Genomic DNA, 16903 nt, shown 5'->3' with positions numbered 1-16903 from the left:
TGGGGGGGCCTAAAAGGGGATGGGGAGACCCTGGGGCAGGGGGGGAGCACCTAAATGGGGAGGGAAGACTTTGGGGGGGGGGGGGCACCAAAAAAAAAGGGGAGGGGGACACTTTGGGGGGGGGGGGGGGTGACGCCGCCTGCCCCCCCCCCAGGCTGGTGTTCGGATGCTGTACCCCGCCTACGCCTCCTACAAGGCCGTGAAGAGCAAAAACATCCGCGAATACGTGAGTAGGGCCCCCCCCCCCGGTGCCCCCCCCCAGGCCCCAAATCTTGGGGGGGTGTTAACGGCCCGCCCCCCCCCCCCAGGTGCGCTGGATGATGTACTGGATCGTCTTCGCCCTCTTCATGGCCACCGAGACCGTCACCGACATCTTCCTCTCCTGGTGAGGGGGGGGGGGCTGCGGACCCCCCCTTTTTATTTTTGGGGTCTGGGGTCTCCCCCTTTTATTTTTGGGGTCTGGGGTCCCCCCTTTTATTTTTTCTAGGGTTTTTCCCCCCTTTTTATTTTTCTGGCCTTCTTTCCCCCCCCCCTTTTCTTTCATTTTGGGTTTCCCCCCCCCTTTCTTTTTTTCTGGGTTCTCCCCCCCCTTTTCTTTTTTTCTGGGTTCTCCCCCCCCTTTTCTTTTTGGGGGTTCTCCCTCCCTTTTCTTTCTTTTTGGGTCTCCTCCCCCCCCCCCTTTTTATTTTTTTTTTTAGGGTTCCCTCCCCCCTTTTTTTCTGGGATTCTCACACCCCGCTTTCTCTTTTTTGGGGTTCTCCCCCCCCCCTTTTCTTTTTTTTTTTTTGGGATATTCACCCCCAGTTGTTTTTTTTTCTGGGGTTCTCCCCCCCTTTTCATTTTTCTGGGATTCTCACCCCCTTTTCTTCTTTCTGGGCTCCCCCCACTTTCTCTGGGGGCTCCCCCTTTTTCTGGGTGCCCCCCCCCTTTTCAGCATACCCCCACTTTTAGGGTCTCCCACCTTTTTGGGGGGGGGGCAACAATTAGTAGGAAAACAGACTTAGGGTGCCAGCTGGGCTCCCCATCCCAATGCCAATCCCTGTAGGGAATCAGGACACACCTGGGGCCCCTCCCCGATATTTTTTGCCCCCCCCCTGATATTTTTTGCCCCCCCCCAGGCTCCCCTTCTACTACGAGGTGAAGATGGCCTTCGTCCTCTGGCTGCTGTCCCCCTACACCCGCGGCTCCAGCCTCCTCTACCGCAAATTCGTGCACCCCACACTGTCCCGCAGGGAGCAGGTGGGCCCCACCCTTATCCCTGTGGACCCCCCCCATAATTGTGGGCCCCACCTTTGGCCGCTACACTCACCCGGTGGGCCCCACCCCGTAGGAGATCGACACCTACATCGTCCAGGCGCGGGAGCGGGCTACGAGGCCGTGCTGAGCTTCGGCAAGCGGGGGCTCAACATCGCCGCCACCGCCGCCGTGCAGGCGGCCGCCAAGGTAAGGGGGGGGGGGCACGGTTATGGGGTGGGGGGAGACACGGTTATGGGGTGGGGGGGACGCGCCGTGGGGTAAGCAAGGGGTTGTAGGGCCGGGCTCGGCCCCGCTGGTTCTGTTCTCTGGTTTCGGGTGCAAGGGGGGCAGCGGGGTCCCCCCCCCAGTTGGGTTGGGTCCCCCTATGGGGCTGGGGTCTCCAAAATGGGGTCAGGGGTCCCAATGGGGTTGGCATCCCTTGTGGGACTGGGGTCCCACCCCAATGGGGCTGGGGGCCCCTATTTGGGTTGGTCCCCCCCCTATGGGGTTGGGGTCTCCAAAATGGGGCCGGGGTCCCCCAGTGGGGTTGGGGGTCCCCCCAGTAGGCTGGGGTCCCCCCCATTTGGGTTGGTCCCCCCCCCCATGGGGTTGGGGTCTCCAAAATGGGGCCGGGGTCCCCCAGTGGGGTTGGGGGTCCCCAATGGGGCCAGGGTCCCACCCCAATGGGGTTGGCATCCCTTGTGGGACTGGAGTCCCACCCCAATGGGGCTGGGGTCCCCCATTTGGGTTGGGGTCCCCCCCCATTTGGGTTGGGTCCCCCTATGGGGCTGGGGTCTCCATAATGGGGTTGGGGTCCCCCATTTGTTTTGGTCCCCCCCTCCATGGGTTTGGGGCTCCCCAATGGGACCAGGATCCCCCATGGGGTTGGGGTCCCTCCCAGTGGGGCTGGCATCCCCTGTGGGACTGGGGTCTCACCCCAATGGGGCTGGGGTCCCCCATTAGGGTTGGTTCTCCCAGTGGGGCTGGGGGCTCCCCAATGGGCTGGGGACCCCATTTGGGTTGGTCTCCCCAATGGGGTTGGGGTCTCCTGTGGGGTTGGGGCTCCCCAATGGGGCCAGGGTCCCCCGTGGGGGTCCCCAGTAGGTCCGTGCTCCCCCATAATGGGGCCGCGCTCCCATAGACCACCGTTACCCCATTGCTTCGCGTTCTGCCCCATATAACCTCACCCCAACCCCACTCTTTTTTCCCCCCCCCCACCCCACAGAGCCAGGGGGCTCTGGCCGGGCGCCTGCGCAGCTTCAGCATCCCCGACCTGCGCTCCCTCCCCGACGACGCCCCCCTACACTACCGGGACCCCCCTTTACCTGGAGGGCGAACCGGGACCGGGGGGGGCCCTGCGCACCCCATGGCCGGGAGCTTTAGGGGATTCGGGGGGGGGCTGCACCAGAACCATCGGCTGGCCCCTACCCCGCGGGGCACCCCCGCGTTGTGACAGCGAGGAGGAGGAAGAGGAGGAGGAGGAGGAAGGGCGCTGGTCGGATTCGCAGCTCCCCCCCGAGCCCCCCCCCCAACCCCGCGACCCCAAACCCATCTCCCGGAGCCAGAGCTTGCGCACGGCGAAGAAGAAACCCCAAAACAAAGAGGTATTGTGCCCCCCCCGCCCCCCCCCACCAGCACCCAGCTGTGCCCAGCAGGACCTCACCCCAAAAATTTTTTCCCCCCCCCCCACCCCCAAAAATTCCCCCCCCCAGGGTCTTCCCGGCTGGTGCGCGGTCGGATTCGGAAGAAGCTGGCACCGACGGGGCAGGAGGATTAATTTAACGCCCCCCCCCGGGGGGAAAAAAGCATCGCCAGGAGTCTTAACCTGTTGAGTTTGCTGCTGCATTGCCGGGGGGGGGGCAGGATTTGTGCCGTGCCCCCCCCCAACACCAAGGGTGAGGGCTCCCCGCTGCCTCGCACCGCCTGTGCCTTAGGTTTTGGGTCTGGGGGGGGGGCCTGGGGGGCTCCGTCCTGCTCCCAGCTGTGCCCCCCCCCCCACTTTTTCCATTGCCCATCGCTGCTGCGGGGGGGGCGCCGGCGCCTCTCCCGTGGGGGCTCAGCTCCCCCCTCCCCAAACACTACGGGAGCCCCCTCCTCGGCATGGGGTGCCCGGGGGGGGGCCCTGCTGTCCCCTTGCCATTTTGCCTTATTTCCTTGTCCCCCCCCCCCAGGAGCCCCCGTTGGGCCATCCAGGTCTCCATCCATCCCCGTGAAGCCAAAGACCCCTCCCGTGCCCCCCCCCTTTGCCAGGGACCCCCCCCTTTTTTTTTTTCCCCCCCTTCTCTACTTGAAACCGGAGCGCCGGTGCCGACCATGCCCACGCGGCTTTTAACGCCCCCCCCTCCTCGTGGGGGGGGCATTTTTTGTACACAGACAAATAAATCTGATTCCAGACTTTCCGAATCGCTGTCCCCATCCTTGTGGGGGGGGGAATATTCCTTTGGGGGGGGGTCATTGATCCATCCCTCGGGGGCTTCGCCCCCTGCCTGGGGTGGCACGAGGTGACGGCTCCTCGCCTTGAGGGGGGGGGCTTCCTGGGGGGGGGGCAGGGAGCAGCTTAGGTGGAGGTGGCCGGATTAGCCGGGTAAAACTGTCTCAGAGACGATTACTTCGAGCAGCGGGGAAAACGGGGGGGGTTCCGGGGGGGGGGGGGGCACAGGGTGAGGGCCAGGGGGCTGCCCGTAATCCCCCCCAAAGCCGCTTAGGGCGCATGGTTCCTCCAAGGATACGGCCCTGGGGGGGAGGGTGTGGGGGGTCTGGGGGCGGGGTGGACCCCTAGAGTGGATTTTGGGGAGGGTGGGGGGGTGCTGGGAGCCCCCCCGGGGGGGGCACGGGGGGGTGTGGGAGGCTGCTGGGTTGGGGAATTGGGGAAACTGAGGCACGGAGAGGGGGCGTGGAGAGGGGGTACCCGCTGTGGGCTCCTCATTTTGGCACCATCCCCGTGCTTCCCCCCCCCCCCCGAGGGACAAAAACCCAAAAGAGGGGCACGAGCAGCCCCCATCCTGCCCCCCCCCCCACCCCAAGGGGGGGGCTCCCAGCTGTGTCAGCTCGCGGGGCCGCTGCCAGGCTGCAGTCAGCAAAGCCGTAATCTGCCCCGGCTGGCAGCGCCCCAGCGCAGCAATTACGGGGCTGACCTGAGCTCGCCGCCCCCCTCGCCTCCACCCCCCCGGCTTTGGGGGGGGGGAAAAATGCCCCCCCCCGCCACCCCCCCAAGCTTTTTGTGGGGTCCCCGAGCTCTCCGTGGGGCAGGGTTTGACCCCGCTGCGCTGCGCCCTCTCCGTGCCCATGGGGTTGTGAGGGGTTGTGCGAGCTGCAGCCCCCCCCCCCTTAATCAGCTTCCCCATGGGGGCGAGGGGTGGGTTTGTGCCCCCCCCCGGCACATTTGGGGTTTCCTTGCAGCCATCCCCAAAAGCTGGGGGGGGGACATGGGGGGACACGACGGTGTCACCTCGCCCTGCTGGATGCGCCCCCTGCCCCAGGAGGGGTGACCCAAATATTTGGGGCAGCTACGGGCTGAACCCCACAACTGATGGCACCCCCCCACACCCTGACCCCCCCATTTCCCTCCTGACCCCCCCAAACCACAACCAAACCCAACAACCCCCCCTTTATTTTTTTAGAGCTGGGGGATGCCGACACCCCCCTAAACCCATTAAAACCCCCCAGCCCTCCTTTTTCTGGGGACCACCCCCTTTTTTGGGACACCCCTCTTGCCACATCCCCCTTCCACCAGCCCCCCCCCAACCCCTGCAGCCCCCCCGGGTGCTGTGTCCCCCCCCCGTGGCCCCGCTGCCTGACTCAGCCTCTGCAGCCCGGAGCCATGTGAGGCCGTGCACACATGGCTCCCCGCGCGGCGCGGGGCTGTATTTTAGCAGACGGTATCAAAAGCATAATTATGGCTGTTGTTTAAACGCAGCCTCTTTTTTTTTTCCCTTTTTCCCTTTTTTTTCCCCTTTTTTTCTTTTTTTTCGGGCGGTTTTTCAGCTCCCTCCATCCCCCCCCCCCCAACCTCTCCAACCTCTCCAACCCTTTGCGCCCAGGGTGCGCACGGCGTGGGAAGGGGCTGAGAGCCCCCCAGGTCTCTCCGGGGGGGGCAGGTAAGGCTCCTTGACCCCCCCCCTTTTTTTTTTCTTTTTTTTTTTTTGCGGCCCCCTCCCCGTGACGTCTTCATCCCCGCGGCGAGGAAGAGGAGGGTGGGTGGGGAGCGTGGGAGCGCCGTGGGGAAGGGGCGCGCGAGGTGACGGGGCCGCGGGAGGACACGGCGGCTGCTGCCGGAGGAATGAGCCCCCCCCCCCCACACTCAGTGCCCCCCCCACGGCCCCCCCCAGCAGATTTCCTCCCCCCTGGCCCCTTGGGGACCCGGCTGTCCCCACGCAGCCCGGCCCTGCCCTGCCCTGGCACTCGGATCCCATTCAGCTTCCCCCCCCCTCCCCGGCCAGGGCACGTGCGCTGGGGCTGGAGCGCAAACGAGGTCACCGAGCCCCCCCCCCCCCCCCATCATCATTTTGGGGACAAACCCAACGGGATCGTGCCCAGCGGAGCCCCCCCACGGCGCTCCCTGCTCGGGGCCGTCACCACCCAAGGGACCAAGGGACGCCGCGTCCCCATTTGTGACTCTCCTCACCCCACGCCAAGGAGCCGTGACGCCCCATCGTGTCCCCCCCCCGGGCCACCTCTGCTCGTCCCCCGTCCCCTGCCAGCCATGGGGGGGCCCCGGCAGCGGGGTGGGGGCTGGAGACCCCGACTGCTCCCAGGTAGGTGCTGTGGGGCCAGCGGGTGCCATCTGTGCCCCCCCCTTTTTCCCTGGCTGCCATCCTAAACTTTTGGCGATGCCCAAATATCCCGGGGGCTGTGGGCACGGGGCCGTGGTGGGGGCTGCCTGCGAGGTGCCCCCAATTTTGGGACAGGGCTGAGCTTTTGGGGTTGTTTCCACACCCTAAAGCCCCCCCCAGGGTGGGCAGTGAGCGAGAGCTGCCCGGAGAGGGCTCGATCCTTTTGGAGAGGTGACAAAGGGGGGGGGGTCCTTCGGTTTTGGGGCCGGATCCCCTCCCGGACCCCAGCGTGGCACAACGGGGTCCCGCTGCCCTTCCCCGGGGGGGGAAAACGCCTCTCCTCCCGGGGGGGGCAGCGGGATTAGCGCCGCTTTACTCACCTCCCCGGGGACGCAGCAGATTAGGGCCGGCCGGGGCTGCGGGGAGCCGCTCGGGGGCCAGCTCCTGCGGGGTTTTTGTGCCCCCCAGGCCGGTTTCGGGGGGTTTTAGGGGAGCGGGCGGCTGGCAGAGCAGTTGGGCCGTGGCCCTAATTCCCAGAAAGCTGCTCGTGTGGGAGTGAGTGTCCTCCCGTGCCCTCCGCTCCGCCGCAGCCTCCAGACTCCTGAAGGTTTTTGACGTGGTTTTGTGTTTTTTTTTTATTTTTTTTTATTTTTTTATTTTTTTTTAAGCACCGGGCGCAGATTAGCCAAAGCTCGCCGCGCTCGCTCGCGCTCGGCCAGCCGAAAAAGAGGGGGGGTTTGGTTGGAAATTAAGGGGGGGGGGGGAAACGGGCAGCCTTCCTCTGCCGTGCGCCCTCGTCTTCCTCACCTGAGCCGCGGCGGAGGCAGGTAGGTGCGCGCCGGGAGGAGGAGGAGGAGGAGGGAGGAGGAGGAAGAGGAGGAGGAGGAAGGGCTTGGGCTGCGAGGATGGAGCTGGAGGGGGACCCTGGGCGAGTGGGTTTTTTTGGGGGGGGGGGTTGAGTGTGTTTTGCATGAGGAAATGGTTGGATTTTGGTGTTTTTGGGGTTTTGGGGCTGGTGGGGTTGGGGGCTGCGGAGCCCTCTCCAAGGGGGCTGGGGGGTCCTGGGGTGCTCGGGCAGGGCAGGGGACGTGGGCACCCCCCTGGGGACGTGGGCACCCCCTTGGGGACATGGGCACCCCCCCAGCTCCTCTGCACATCCCCACACAGAGGGGGCTGAGGGGTCCCCCTTATCTCCAAGACCCCCATCCCGCAGCGCCCCCCGTGCCGGGAACCCCCCCAGCCCTCCTGGTCTCCCCCTTCCCTCAGCCCCCCCCCCGGCGCCAGGGGGTGTTTTGGGGACGGGGTCCCCCCTCCCGCCGTCACCCCGTGCATCCTGCAGGGATGCCAGGGTTTCTAATTTGGGAGTTTCCGGCCTCCTGCTGCCTGCTTTTGGCCAGCGCTCGCCTCGGGGGTGTTCGCAGGCCCTCAAATTTAAGGCAAAAAACAGTGGGATCGGGACCGTGCCGCGCCGGGGGGGTGCAGGGATGGGGAGCAGCACCCAGGGGAGTTGTCGGGATGCTCACAGAGCGGGGTGGAAATGCCCCCCAAAGCCCCCAGCCCCCCAGCACCTCCCCATTTGTCGTGCGCCCTTGCTGTGATTTGGGGTCTTTTTGGGGTCCGTGCCGGTGCCGTCCGGACCCCGCAGCCCCCCAGCCCCGTGGGCTCTCTCCACCGCTGCGGGACCGCCCTGGCCCTGCCGCTGCCTGCCCCGGGGAGGGAAGGGAGGGCAGGGAGAGCTCTTTCAGCACCTTCTCATCCCGCCGAGGCGCTGGCTCGCCCACACCCCGCTCCCCGGCTCATCCCCTCCCTGTTCCTGGCACCCAACGGGAGCCGCCAGCCCAGCGGGGCTCCCACGGGGACAAAACGCCAACCCCTACAGCTAACCCACCCCGGGGAGGGACGGGGGATTGTGGGAGACCCCCAGCATCAGGAACCCCCCCGTTGCCTCCCCAATTTCCCCCCAGCGGGGGTTAACGCACGGTTTTGGGGCCAGGGCGCACGCAGCAGCTGCTGAGCCGGCACGAAGCCGCGCTCCGGTGGCGGTGAGCACGCTGCTCGTGGCCTGCCTTCACCCCGGTGCCCCCCCCCGGCCCCGGTAGCCCCCCGGGGAGGCTGTGTGAGCCGTGCCGAGCCGTGCCGAGCCGGGGGAGGCCGTGTGGTTTATGTAACGCGCGGAGCGAGCAGCGCGCAGGGTGTCCCTGGGACAAGGCGCACGTTACATAAAACCCCTCCGGCACTGCCAGCGCCGTGGGTTCCTCGTTCAGAACCTAAAAATGGGGTTCTCACCTCGGGGACCCCCCTAGTGTGCTTCTTCCCCCCCCTCCAAAGCTGGAAAATCCCCCCCCGGGATGTGGCCGGCGGGGCGCACGGAGACCCGGTGGGCACAGGGGGGGGACCTGGCTCCTGGCACCCCTCCAGCCTCGGTGTTGGGTGCCCGCGGCTCTTCTTGGGCACCCTCGGGTCCCTTTTGAGCCTCGCAGGGTGGAGGGGAGGAAGAGGAGCGCTGCCTTCATCCATGCCGGGTGGAGGAAGGGTGGTGGCAGGGTGACGAGGCAGGACGGGGCGAGCCCGTGGTGTTGCAAGGCCGAGCGGTGCCGGGCTGGGGGCCGTTTCCCCCCCCAGCACCGTGTCCTTTGGGGTCGCCAACCCCTTTGGGGCAACCGAGCCATCCTCTACAGGACACAACTCCCCAAAAACACCGGGGCTGGGGCTCTTGGCGCGTTTCTCCCAACCCGCTTTCGCCCGGAGCGCGTGGCCGGCGTCTTTCATCGGCGTCGTCGGCGGGGCGGCGGGGTGGCTCATCCTTTTCCCCCCCCCCCCAGCTGGAACAAAGGGCGCTTTCTTCGCGCGGGGCACAGCACACCTGCCCTCCTTGGCACGGCCCCGCACCGTGCCGCCGCCGGTGCCCGCGGGGCTGGGCGTCCCGCCGGCATTCCCGGGCGTCTCCAGCAACCCCAGCGCCTCGCCTCGCCCTCCCCAGTCGCTGCGGGAGCCCGCCGAGGCTGCACGCTCTCCCGGCACCTCCGTCGCCTCGCTTTTCACCCCAAAAATGCCCGAGGCTGCTTAGAGCCGGGGCGCCCTCCCTCTTGCCCTCTCCGTCGCCGTCGTCGCCGTCGTCGCTTCCCGGGTGCCCCCCGTGCGCCGCCGCCCGCCCGTCCCCGCTCGAAAGCCGTTGGGAAGGAGGAGCACGGAGCCCCCCAGGAGGAGCACGGAGCCCCCCAGGCCAATGGATCGCAAAATCCAGCTCCAGCCTTCGGAGAAGAACGTCCCCAGGGCAGCCCAGGCGGTTTTCTGCCTCCTTCAGATCCCGGAGCCAGACCCCTTCAGTCTGTGGGTTTAGGCGCGACGCCTCGCCGCCACCCGCTGCCGGTGCCGTGCCGCTCGCCGCGTGTGTCCCCCCCACCTCCCCGGTGCCTGGGGGGGGGGTTGGCGTGTCCCCCCCCAAATGGACCGAGCCTGTGCTGTGCCAGGTAGCTCGCCGGGTGCCTCGGGGATGCTCCCCTGGGGACAAAAAGGGGGAGCCCTGAGGAGCTTGGGGACGCCGTGCGGTGGTTTTGGGGTGCTGGGAGGGAGCGGTGCTGGGGTCACGGTGTGGGGTTGGGGAGGGGAGGTGGCTCCGGGTTCCCCGTGCCCCGTTCCGGCTCCGTGCCCCCAGCAGGGGCTTGGGCAGCAGCAGGGGACGGGGACTTTGCTCCGCTCTGTGTGCACGGGACGTGACGGGAACGCTGGGGGCCGCGCGGCGCTCACGTCCTGCCCCCGGCACGGCCCCGGGGTGCCCGTTGGGGTGGCTCCGTCCCACCCCGGAGCCGGCTGAGCTTTTTGGAGAGCCGGCTGGGACCCAAAGTGCCCCGGAGCCGGGTTGTGGAGGGCAGGGGATGGCTTTGAGCCCCTCGGGAAGGGCTGGCACCGCAACGAGGGACGGCTCCGGCTCCGAAGCGTGCGTGTGTGGCCCGGCTCCCAGGGAAGTGTTAATCCAGCAAATCCCCCCCCGGCATTTCTCCCAGGAGGGGCCTCTGGGAGCCGGGAGCTCCCCGGGCTGGCTGCAAACCCTCCTGGGAAGCTGTGCCCGGCCCTGGCTCCGGGCGAATACCTGCGCGGGGCAAGGCCTCCCCACGCCGGGTGCCAGCGGGCGGGCGCGCGGCCAGGCTGGGGGGGGCGCAGGGTGCGTCCCGGAGGGGTGCAGGGCAAGGAGGGGGACGGGGACGCCCCCTCTCCAGCTGCGTGCCGTCACTTGGGTTGCTCGACACCCTTGGGACCCCCCAGGATGTGAGGATGGAGCTGGGGGGGGCATGGAAACCGTGCCTCAGTTTCCCCCACTGCGTGCGCCCGGCAGCTCTTAAGGGTTGGGGGTGCCCTCAATGCCACCCCCCCACCCTGAGGTCCCTTTTTCTCCCCCCCCCTGCAGGATTTGGCCGGCCGGGCACGGCGCTGAGCACCACATGAGCCCATGGCCAGCGAGGCGAGGATGGGGGAGGCCGTGCCACGCTGGAGGAGAGCCCCCGAAACAGCTCAGGACCCCCGGGGGCTGGAGAGCAGCGGGGTGCCGGGGGTCCTGCCCCAAAACACGGCCACCAACCCGGCCCTGGGGGGCTACCAGGAGCCCCCCAAGCTGAGCTACAGCCCCGGGCTGCCCACGGACAAGGGGTGCCCCTGGAGGGGCTCCGAGGGCTGCGCGGAGCCGGCCGGCTTCCCGCTGGGCTGCCCCTACCCCCCGGCCCCACAGCGCTTGCGGGACGCCCTGTGCCACCCCAAAGACTCCTCCGAGCTGCCTCTGCTGCTGGCACCAAGGAACGGGCAGCCCAAGGAGCCCCCCCCCGGGTGGGCTGAAGCCGTGCTGGCCCCCCTGGCTCTCTACAGCCACGCGTACCACCGCTACCCCCTGCCCTTCCCCGCCGCGGACACCCAGCGCCCCGGCAAGCCCCGCGGGGACGGGGACCCCCCGGCTTTCCGCAGCTGCCCCTTCCTCCTCTCCTCGCTGCTCCCCCCCCCTGGCCCCCAAACAGAGCCCGGATTTGGTGGCGGGGGGCCGGAGGGGCCCATGGGTGACGGGCGCTTCGCCGGCACCGAGTGGCGCCTGGGTCCCTACGTGCCGGCTTGGGGGGCGCAGCCCCTCTATTTGGGGGTCCCGCCGAGGTGCAAGGCAGCTCCGGGAGCCTTCGAGGGGAGCTGCGGCTCGGGGAGCAAGGTAAGGGGGCGTCCTCGTGGCTCTGGGCCCTGCTCCCCCCCCCCCGGCCTCGGGGGTCCCTTGGGTGAACCCATCCGGGAGCGGCTTCGGCACCGGGGTGGGGGCACCCGGCACCCAAAACCCCCCAGTGGGGTGCGCCCCTGTGCTCGCTCCTATAACTTGCCCAAAGGGCAGGGAGGAGCCCCAGGGACCCCAAAATCCCCCAAAATTGGGTGATGCCCCCTCTAAGGGGGGTAAGGGGGGGGCTGCTCTCCTCGCCCGGGTGGCCCGTGGCGGTGCCGGGGCTGAGTCACGGCACCACGGAGGCGGCCGGCCCCTGGGTGCGCCCCATTCCTTTCCCACGCGGATATGGGGCGGGGGGGGGGGGCACACGGGGACACCCCAGGGATGGGATCAGCTGGGAAAAGCACCGGGGGGCTGCCCGGCTCCGTGGGGAAACTGAGGCAGGGCCGTGGGGCGCCCCCCAGCTCCATGCGATGGGGGTCAGGGCGCAGGGGCAGGGATGGGGACCCCCCCCCAGGTGGATTCCAGCTTTAAGAGCCCCCCCTTTGCTCCCCCCCCCAGGATTTTTACCCGAAGAAGGAGCCCGGCTTCCACCTCCAGGCCGAGGACCCCCAGGGGCAGCCAGGGCACGGCGGAGACGGGGAGGGGGCCACGGGGGTGCCGGAGCCCCCGGGCGCCCCGTGGAGGGATGGCAGAGCGGGGGCCCCCCCTCCTCATCCTCACACCCCCCCGCTCAGCACCGCAGCCCCCCTGCTCCTCCCGCAGCCCAGCGTGGCCCCGGGGGGGGTCTGGGTGGGCGCACGGCCCCACGCCCCCCCGTGCAAACCCAAAGACGAGCGCCTGGCGTACCAAAGCCTCAACCCCGGCTCGCTGCCGGCACCGGTGGGCGCAGACCCCAGGGTGGACAGGCACTACCCTACAGGCCCCCCCTGCCCTCTGGGGGGGGTCTGCGGGGGGCTGAGACCCTTTGATGCGCCGGGGTTGGAGGGGGAGAGCACCCCGGGGGGCAGCGGGGGCCGTTTTCCGTGCCCACCCAGCATCCACACCAAGCTGAAGAAGACGTGGCTGACGCGGCACTCGGAGCAGACGGTGCCAAGGTGCAAAGGGGGCCGGGGGGACGGTCCCGGGGGGGCTGCAGAGCCCAAACGCTCGGCCAAACGCCCCCACGGCACCGAAAACGGGCACCGCGGCGGCGCCGATGGGGCCGGAGCGGCCAAACGGGGAGCCAAAACCACCGAGAGCCCGGCTGGCACCGAGCACCGGGGTGGCACCGGGAGCCGAGGGGGCCCAGCGGAGAGGATGGAGCTGGGAGAGGGAGGTAAGGGGGCTGCGGGGGGGGGGCTGTCCCCATCCGTGGTGTCCCCAAAGGGCTATGGGGGGGCTCCCCAACCATCCTGGTTCTTCTCCCTTTCCGAATTTCCAGCCCTACTTTTTGGCCCAGTTTCCATCCCCTCCATGTGCGCAGTGCCGTGGCCGTTCCAGCCCCAAATTCCCCCCCTATTTCCCCCCCCCCCCCGCCCAGGACCCCCGGTGTGTGCCGGCCCCGAGCCGTGGTGCCTGCAGAGCGTGCCCTGCACCGCCCTACCCAAAAGCATCCCCCGCTGCTGCGCCTGCGCTGCCAGGGCTGCAGGGAGCCCTGGGGATGAAGATGAGGATGAGGAGCTCCCGGAGAGCACCTGCAGGCTGCTGCATTTCCGCAGGTGAGATGGGGAGGGCTCCGGGGGCCTTTTTTTGGGGTCCCCATGGAGCATCCTCCCCCGTAACCCCGTTTTGGTCCCTCAGGCTCGCCTTCGGGGACGGCGGGGAGCTGAGCGTCGACGGCTTCTGCACCGTGGACGAGGCAGAGGGGGAAATTTTGGGGCTGGGGGCGGCCGGGGGCTGGGGCAGGAGCAGCAGCAGCAGCCTGTGCCTGGCCAAGTACCTGCTCTCCGTGCTGGGGGGGCCCTTCTGCGCCGCCGTCCGCAGGGACAGGGACGCCTGGATGGGGGCTCGCGGCCAGCCCGGGGGTAAGCGGGCACCCTGGGGAGGGGGTCCCCAAAATCTCGGGGGGGTGGGTGGCTGAGGGTGGCGTTGTTGCAGGGCTGACGGCTTGGAGGCGCGGGGAGGGAGCCCCCCAGCTCTGTGACGTTTGCCAGCGCCGCTTCTTCAATTCCCACTGGAGCTGCGCCGCCTGCGGCTTCCAGCAGTGCCCCCAGTGCCACCAAGGCCAGCAGGAGGAGGACGGGCACGGTACGGGACCAGATCCAGGCGGTGACCCCCCCCCCGCAGACCCCGCAGGGTGTCTGGGGGTGTCACTTTGGGGGTGTCCCCTTTCTCGCAGGGGACCCGGCACGGCCGCGGCGCTGCGCCCCAGGGCAGGAGCACGCCCCAGCAGCCCTCATCCCCACGCAGTTCGTCCCCACTCGTGGTGAGCAACCTTAGGACCCCCCCCAGGACCCCAAAAACCCTTCCCCTGAGTGCTGACCCCCCTCATTTCCCCCCCCCCCCCCAAGTCCTGGCCCGGCTCTGGCAGCAGCTGCACGAGGTGTGCGCCAAGTTCGACGTCAAGTGGCACTGCCCCTGCGGGGACGGGGACACCGAGCAGGGGGCGGCGGAGCCCCCCGGGGGCAGGCAGGTAGGGGGGGACACAGGGGACATGGAAATCTCGGGGGGGGGCGCACCCCGACCCCCTGCCACCCACTGCAGGGGGGTGGGGGGGGATCATGCACAGTCCCAGCCCCCAGGAGCAGCGGGGGCGCTGGGGATGTGCCCCCCTCCCCGCATGGTTTGGTGGCACGGGGGTGTTTTAGGAGAAGCTGGGGAGCGTGGCCCCCCCCCTCGTGCCCAGCACCAACGGCGAAACCACGGCCAGAGCCATCAAGGAAGGTACGGGCGGCACCGGGGGGGTTGGAGAGGGGGGTGTGAGGAAGAGGAGGCAGCCTCATCCCTCAGCCCCCCGTTTCTTGGAGCAGAGAGCCCCGAGGGGGGGTCACTATTACCGCCGGGGCCGCCGCCGCCCCCCCGGGGGGCCGTGCAGACCGCCACCCTCTGCGACCTCCTCGCCTCCACCGCCGTCAAGCTGTGCCTGGGGCGCAACGGGGTGCGCATGGCCTTCGCCCCCGTCGCGCCCCCGTTGCCCAGCGTGAGTACCAGCACGGGGAGGCTGGGGGGGGGGCTAAAAAGGGAGGTGGGCAAGGCGGGGTGATGCTCTGTGCCCCCCCCACGCCGCCCCAAATCCCCCAGGACAATCGGCTGACCAGCATCCTGGACAGCATCATCGCCCGCGTGGTGGAGAGGAAGATCCAGGAGAGGCACGCGGGCTGCGAGCTCAGCTGCCCCGGCCCCCCCAACCCCCCCGGGACCCCCGGGACCCCCTCTTCCCACTGCATCCTGGCCCCGGGGGGGCTGCTGTGGCTGCAGGACCCCGGCCACGCCACCAACTACCGCCTCTTCCAGGAGCACTGGAGGCAGGGCCAGGTGAGCCCCTTTGGGGATGGGGACGCACGGACACCCCCTCCCCGGCTTCTCCCCCCTATACTGACCCCCGAATCCCCCCCCCCCACAGCCCGTCCTGGTTTCAGGGCTGGAGAAGAGGCTGGACGGGAGGCTGTGGGGGCCCGAATCCTTCCGCCCCCCCGGAGGGGAGCAGGAGGTGGAGGCGGTGAACCTGCGGGCGCAGCCGCGGCGCGTCAGGATGGGCAGCGGGCGCTTTTGGGACGGCTTCGCCGCCAGCCCGAGTAAGCAGCCGGGAGCCACCGGAGGGTTAGCATCGAGGGGACGGGGACAGAGGGGACAAAAGGGGAACCCGGACCCCCCCGTGGGATGATCCAACCCCCCCTCGGTGTAAACTGAGGGGCAGCAAACCGCCCCCGCGCATCGGTGGCCGGGGACGCGCCGCGCGTTGGCACCGCGGGGGGGTCCCGGTGCGTGACGCCGTGTCCCCATCCCGCAGCCTGCCCGGTGCTGGAGCAGGGCGCCGGGGACATGTTGAAGCTGGAAAGTGGCTTTGGGGACATGCAGCTGTGCCGGTAAGTTGGTGGCAGTGCCCTCCCCACGGGGGCTGCACCCGTGCGTCCTTGGCACCATTGGTGCGCCCTCGCCAAACCCCATCGGGGCGCCCTCGCCAACCCCCCCGGTGCAGGGTGCAGGGGTTTGGGGACACGGTGCCGACCCCACACGAGGTCCCCAAGCTCGGAGCGTCCCCTCTGTGCCGCAGGGCCACCAACCTGAGCTCCAGCTTGCCTCTGCCTGAGTACTGTGGCCCCCACGGCCGCCTCAACCTGGCCTCCTACCTACGGGGCGAGCGGGGCCGCCGCTGGCTGCGCCCCCGCGTGTGCGCGGCGTACGGTGAGCGGGGGAGCTGGGGGGTTTGGGGGGGGGACACCGAGCCCCTCCCGGCCACGCCGTGCCACCCCCCTGCTCCCCAAATCGCAGGCGTGAGGCCCCAGGGTGGCAGCATCGGCACCAAGAACCTGACGGTGGAGGCAGCCGACACCATCAGCGTCCTGGTGCACGCCGCGGCGCGGCACGGTAGGGCTGGGGTGTGTGTGGGGGTCCCGTTGCACCCCCCCTGGACCCCCCCTGACCTTCCCCTGCACCCGCAGAGCTGGAAGCCGAGGAGGATGGCATGGACGAGCTGCTGCAGGAGAGGCTGCGGGGTGCCGGCAGCCGCCCCGGCGCCCTGTGGCACATCTTCCGTGCCGAGGACGCCGGCCGCATCCAGGATTTCCTGCACAAGGTGGACCAAGAGCAAGGGGGGCCCGCAGAGGACCCCCCCGGGGGGCTCTACCTGGACTCGGAGCTGCGGCGGCGGCTGCGGGAGGAGTGCGGGGTGAGCGCCTGGACCCTGCTGCAGTGCCTGGGGGACGCGGTGCTGGTCCCCGCCGGGGCTCCGCACCAGGTAAGGCGCTGCCCCGGCTCCTCCTGGGGAAACTGAGGCAGGCGGCACGTCCCCAACGCCACCACCGCCACCACGGCGTGCCCGCAGGTGCAGAACCTCAGCAGCACCATCAGCGTGGAGCAGCGGTTCCTGTCCCCGGAGAGCGCTGCCCGCCTCGGGGACATCGGCACCGGTCCCCCGGGGGTGGCACGCTGGCTCCAAGCTCAGGTGGGTGACATTTGGGGACCCGGGACGGGGGTCCCCGGGGTGGCTGCGTGGTGCTGAGCCCCCCCGTGCGTCCTTGCAGCTGGATGGCATGATCCTGGCCGCCGTGAGGGAGGCCGTGGGCGTCCTGCAGGGCTGCAAGTGAGGCGGTGGCACGGCACCGGGATGCCCAAGGCAGCGCCGTGCCCGTCCCCTGCTGCGCCGCCCGGTGCTGCTTGCTTGGTGCTGCTTTGCTCTGCCAGGAATAAAGAAAAAGGGTCGGCTGCGCCGCCAGCTCCTGCCTCCGCGTCTCCCTTGGGTCTTCGGGGCAAAGGGGGGGCCCTGGGGTGCGCGGTGGGACCCAAAAACGGAGCTGAGCACCCACCAGGGAGAGAAGCCAGCCCAGAGGGCAGAGAGCAGCCCTGTCCCTGCCCGCAGCGGTGTGCACCAGGATGCCCAGGAGCATGGCCTGGGCGTTAATGGGGAAAAAAAAGGGGGCTGGAACATGTGCAGCAAGCACCGTGCAGTGTACGCAGCCATGCACCATGCACCGTGCAGTGTAGGCCACCATGCACCATGCACTGCATCAGAGGGAGCAGGGCCGTGCAGTGCACACAATGCAGCGTGCAATTAGAAGCGTGCAGC

At 69.0% G+C, this 16903-nt stretch overlaps 2 protein-coding genes across 6 annotated transcripts; both read left to right on the top strand.

Moving 5' to 3' along the window:
• The first annotated feature begins 80 nt into the window (after positions 1–80).
• On the top strand, positions 81–2764 carry REEP4 (receptor accessory protein 4). Its single transcript, XM_068662517.1, is given in 6 exon segments — positions 81–226; positions 309–385; positions 1119–1239; positions 1331–1361; positions 1364–1443; positions 2462–2764. Coding segments are annotated over 6 exon segments (597 nt in total). The 5' UTR covers positions 81–166; the 3' UTR covers positions 2690–2764.
• Positions 2765–5029: 2265 nt separating this feature from the next.
• Positions 5030–16552, top strand: HR (HR lysine demethylase and nuclear receptor corepressor). Of its 5 annotated transcripts, XM_068662499.1 has the most exons (19): positions 5030–5333; positions 5872–5990; positions 10414–11193; positions 11758–12514; positions 12719–12896; positions 12979–13202; positions 13276–13425; positions 13517–13603; positions 13689–13810; positions 13986–14061; positions 14148–14317; positions 14419–14652; positions 14741–14912; positions 15128–15203; positions 15392–15522; positions 15610–15705; positions 15780–16075; positions 16163–16282; positions 16362–16552. In XM_068662499.1, the coding sequence occupies exons 3-19, from the start codon at positions 10456–10458 to the stop codon at positions 16422–16424; spliced, it is 3690 nt and encodes a 1229-aa protein (XP_068518600.1). In that variant the 5' UTR covers positions 5030–5333; positions 5872–5990; positions 10414–10455; the 3' UTR covers positions 16425–16552. The 5 variants fall into 5 exon arrangements, with proteins under 5 accessions (XP_068518600.1, XP_068518601.1, XP_068518599.1 ...); XM_068662500.1 differs by lacking the exon at positions 5872–5990; XM_068662498.1 differs by lacking the exon at positions 5030–5333 and having other exon boundaries at positions 5384–5990.
• Positions 16553–16903: the final 351 nt, after the last annotated feature.

The sequence above is a fragment of the Anas acuta genome, chromosome 27, assembly GCF_963932015.1.
Source record: "Anas acuta chromosome 27, bAnaAcu1.1, whole genome shotgun sequence".
NCBI lineage: Eukaryota > Metazoa > Chordata > Aves > Anseriformes > Anatidae > Anas > Anas acuta.
This window is presented reverse-complemented; position numbering and strand designations above follow the sequence as displayed.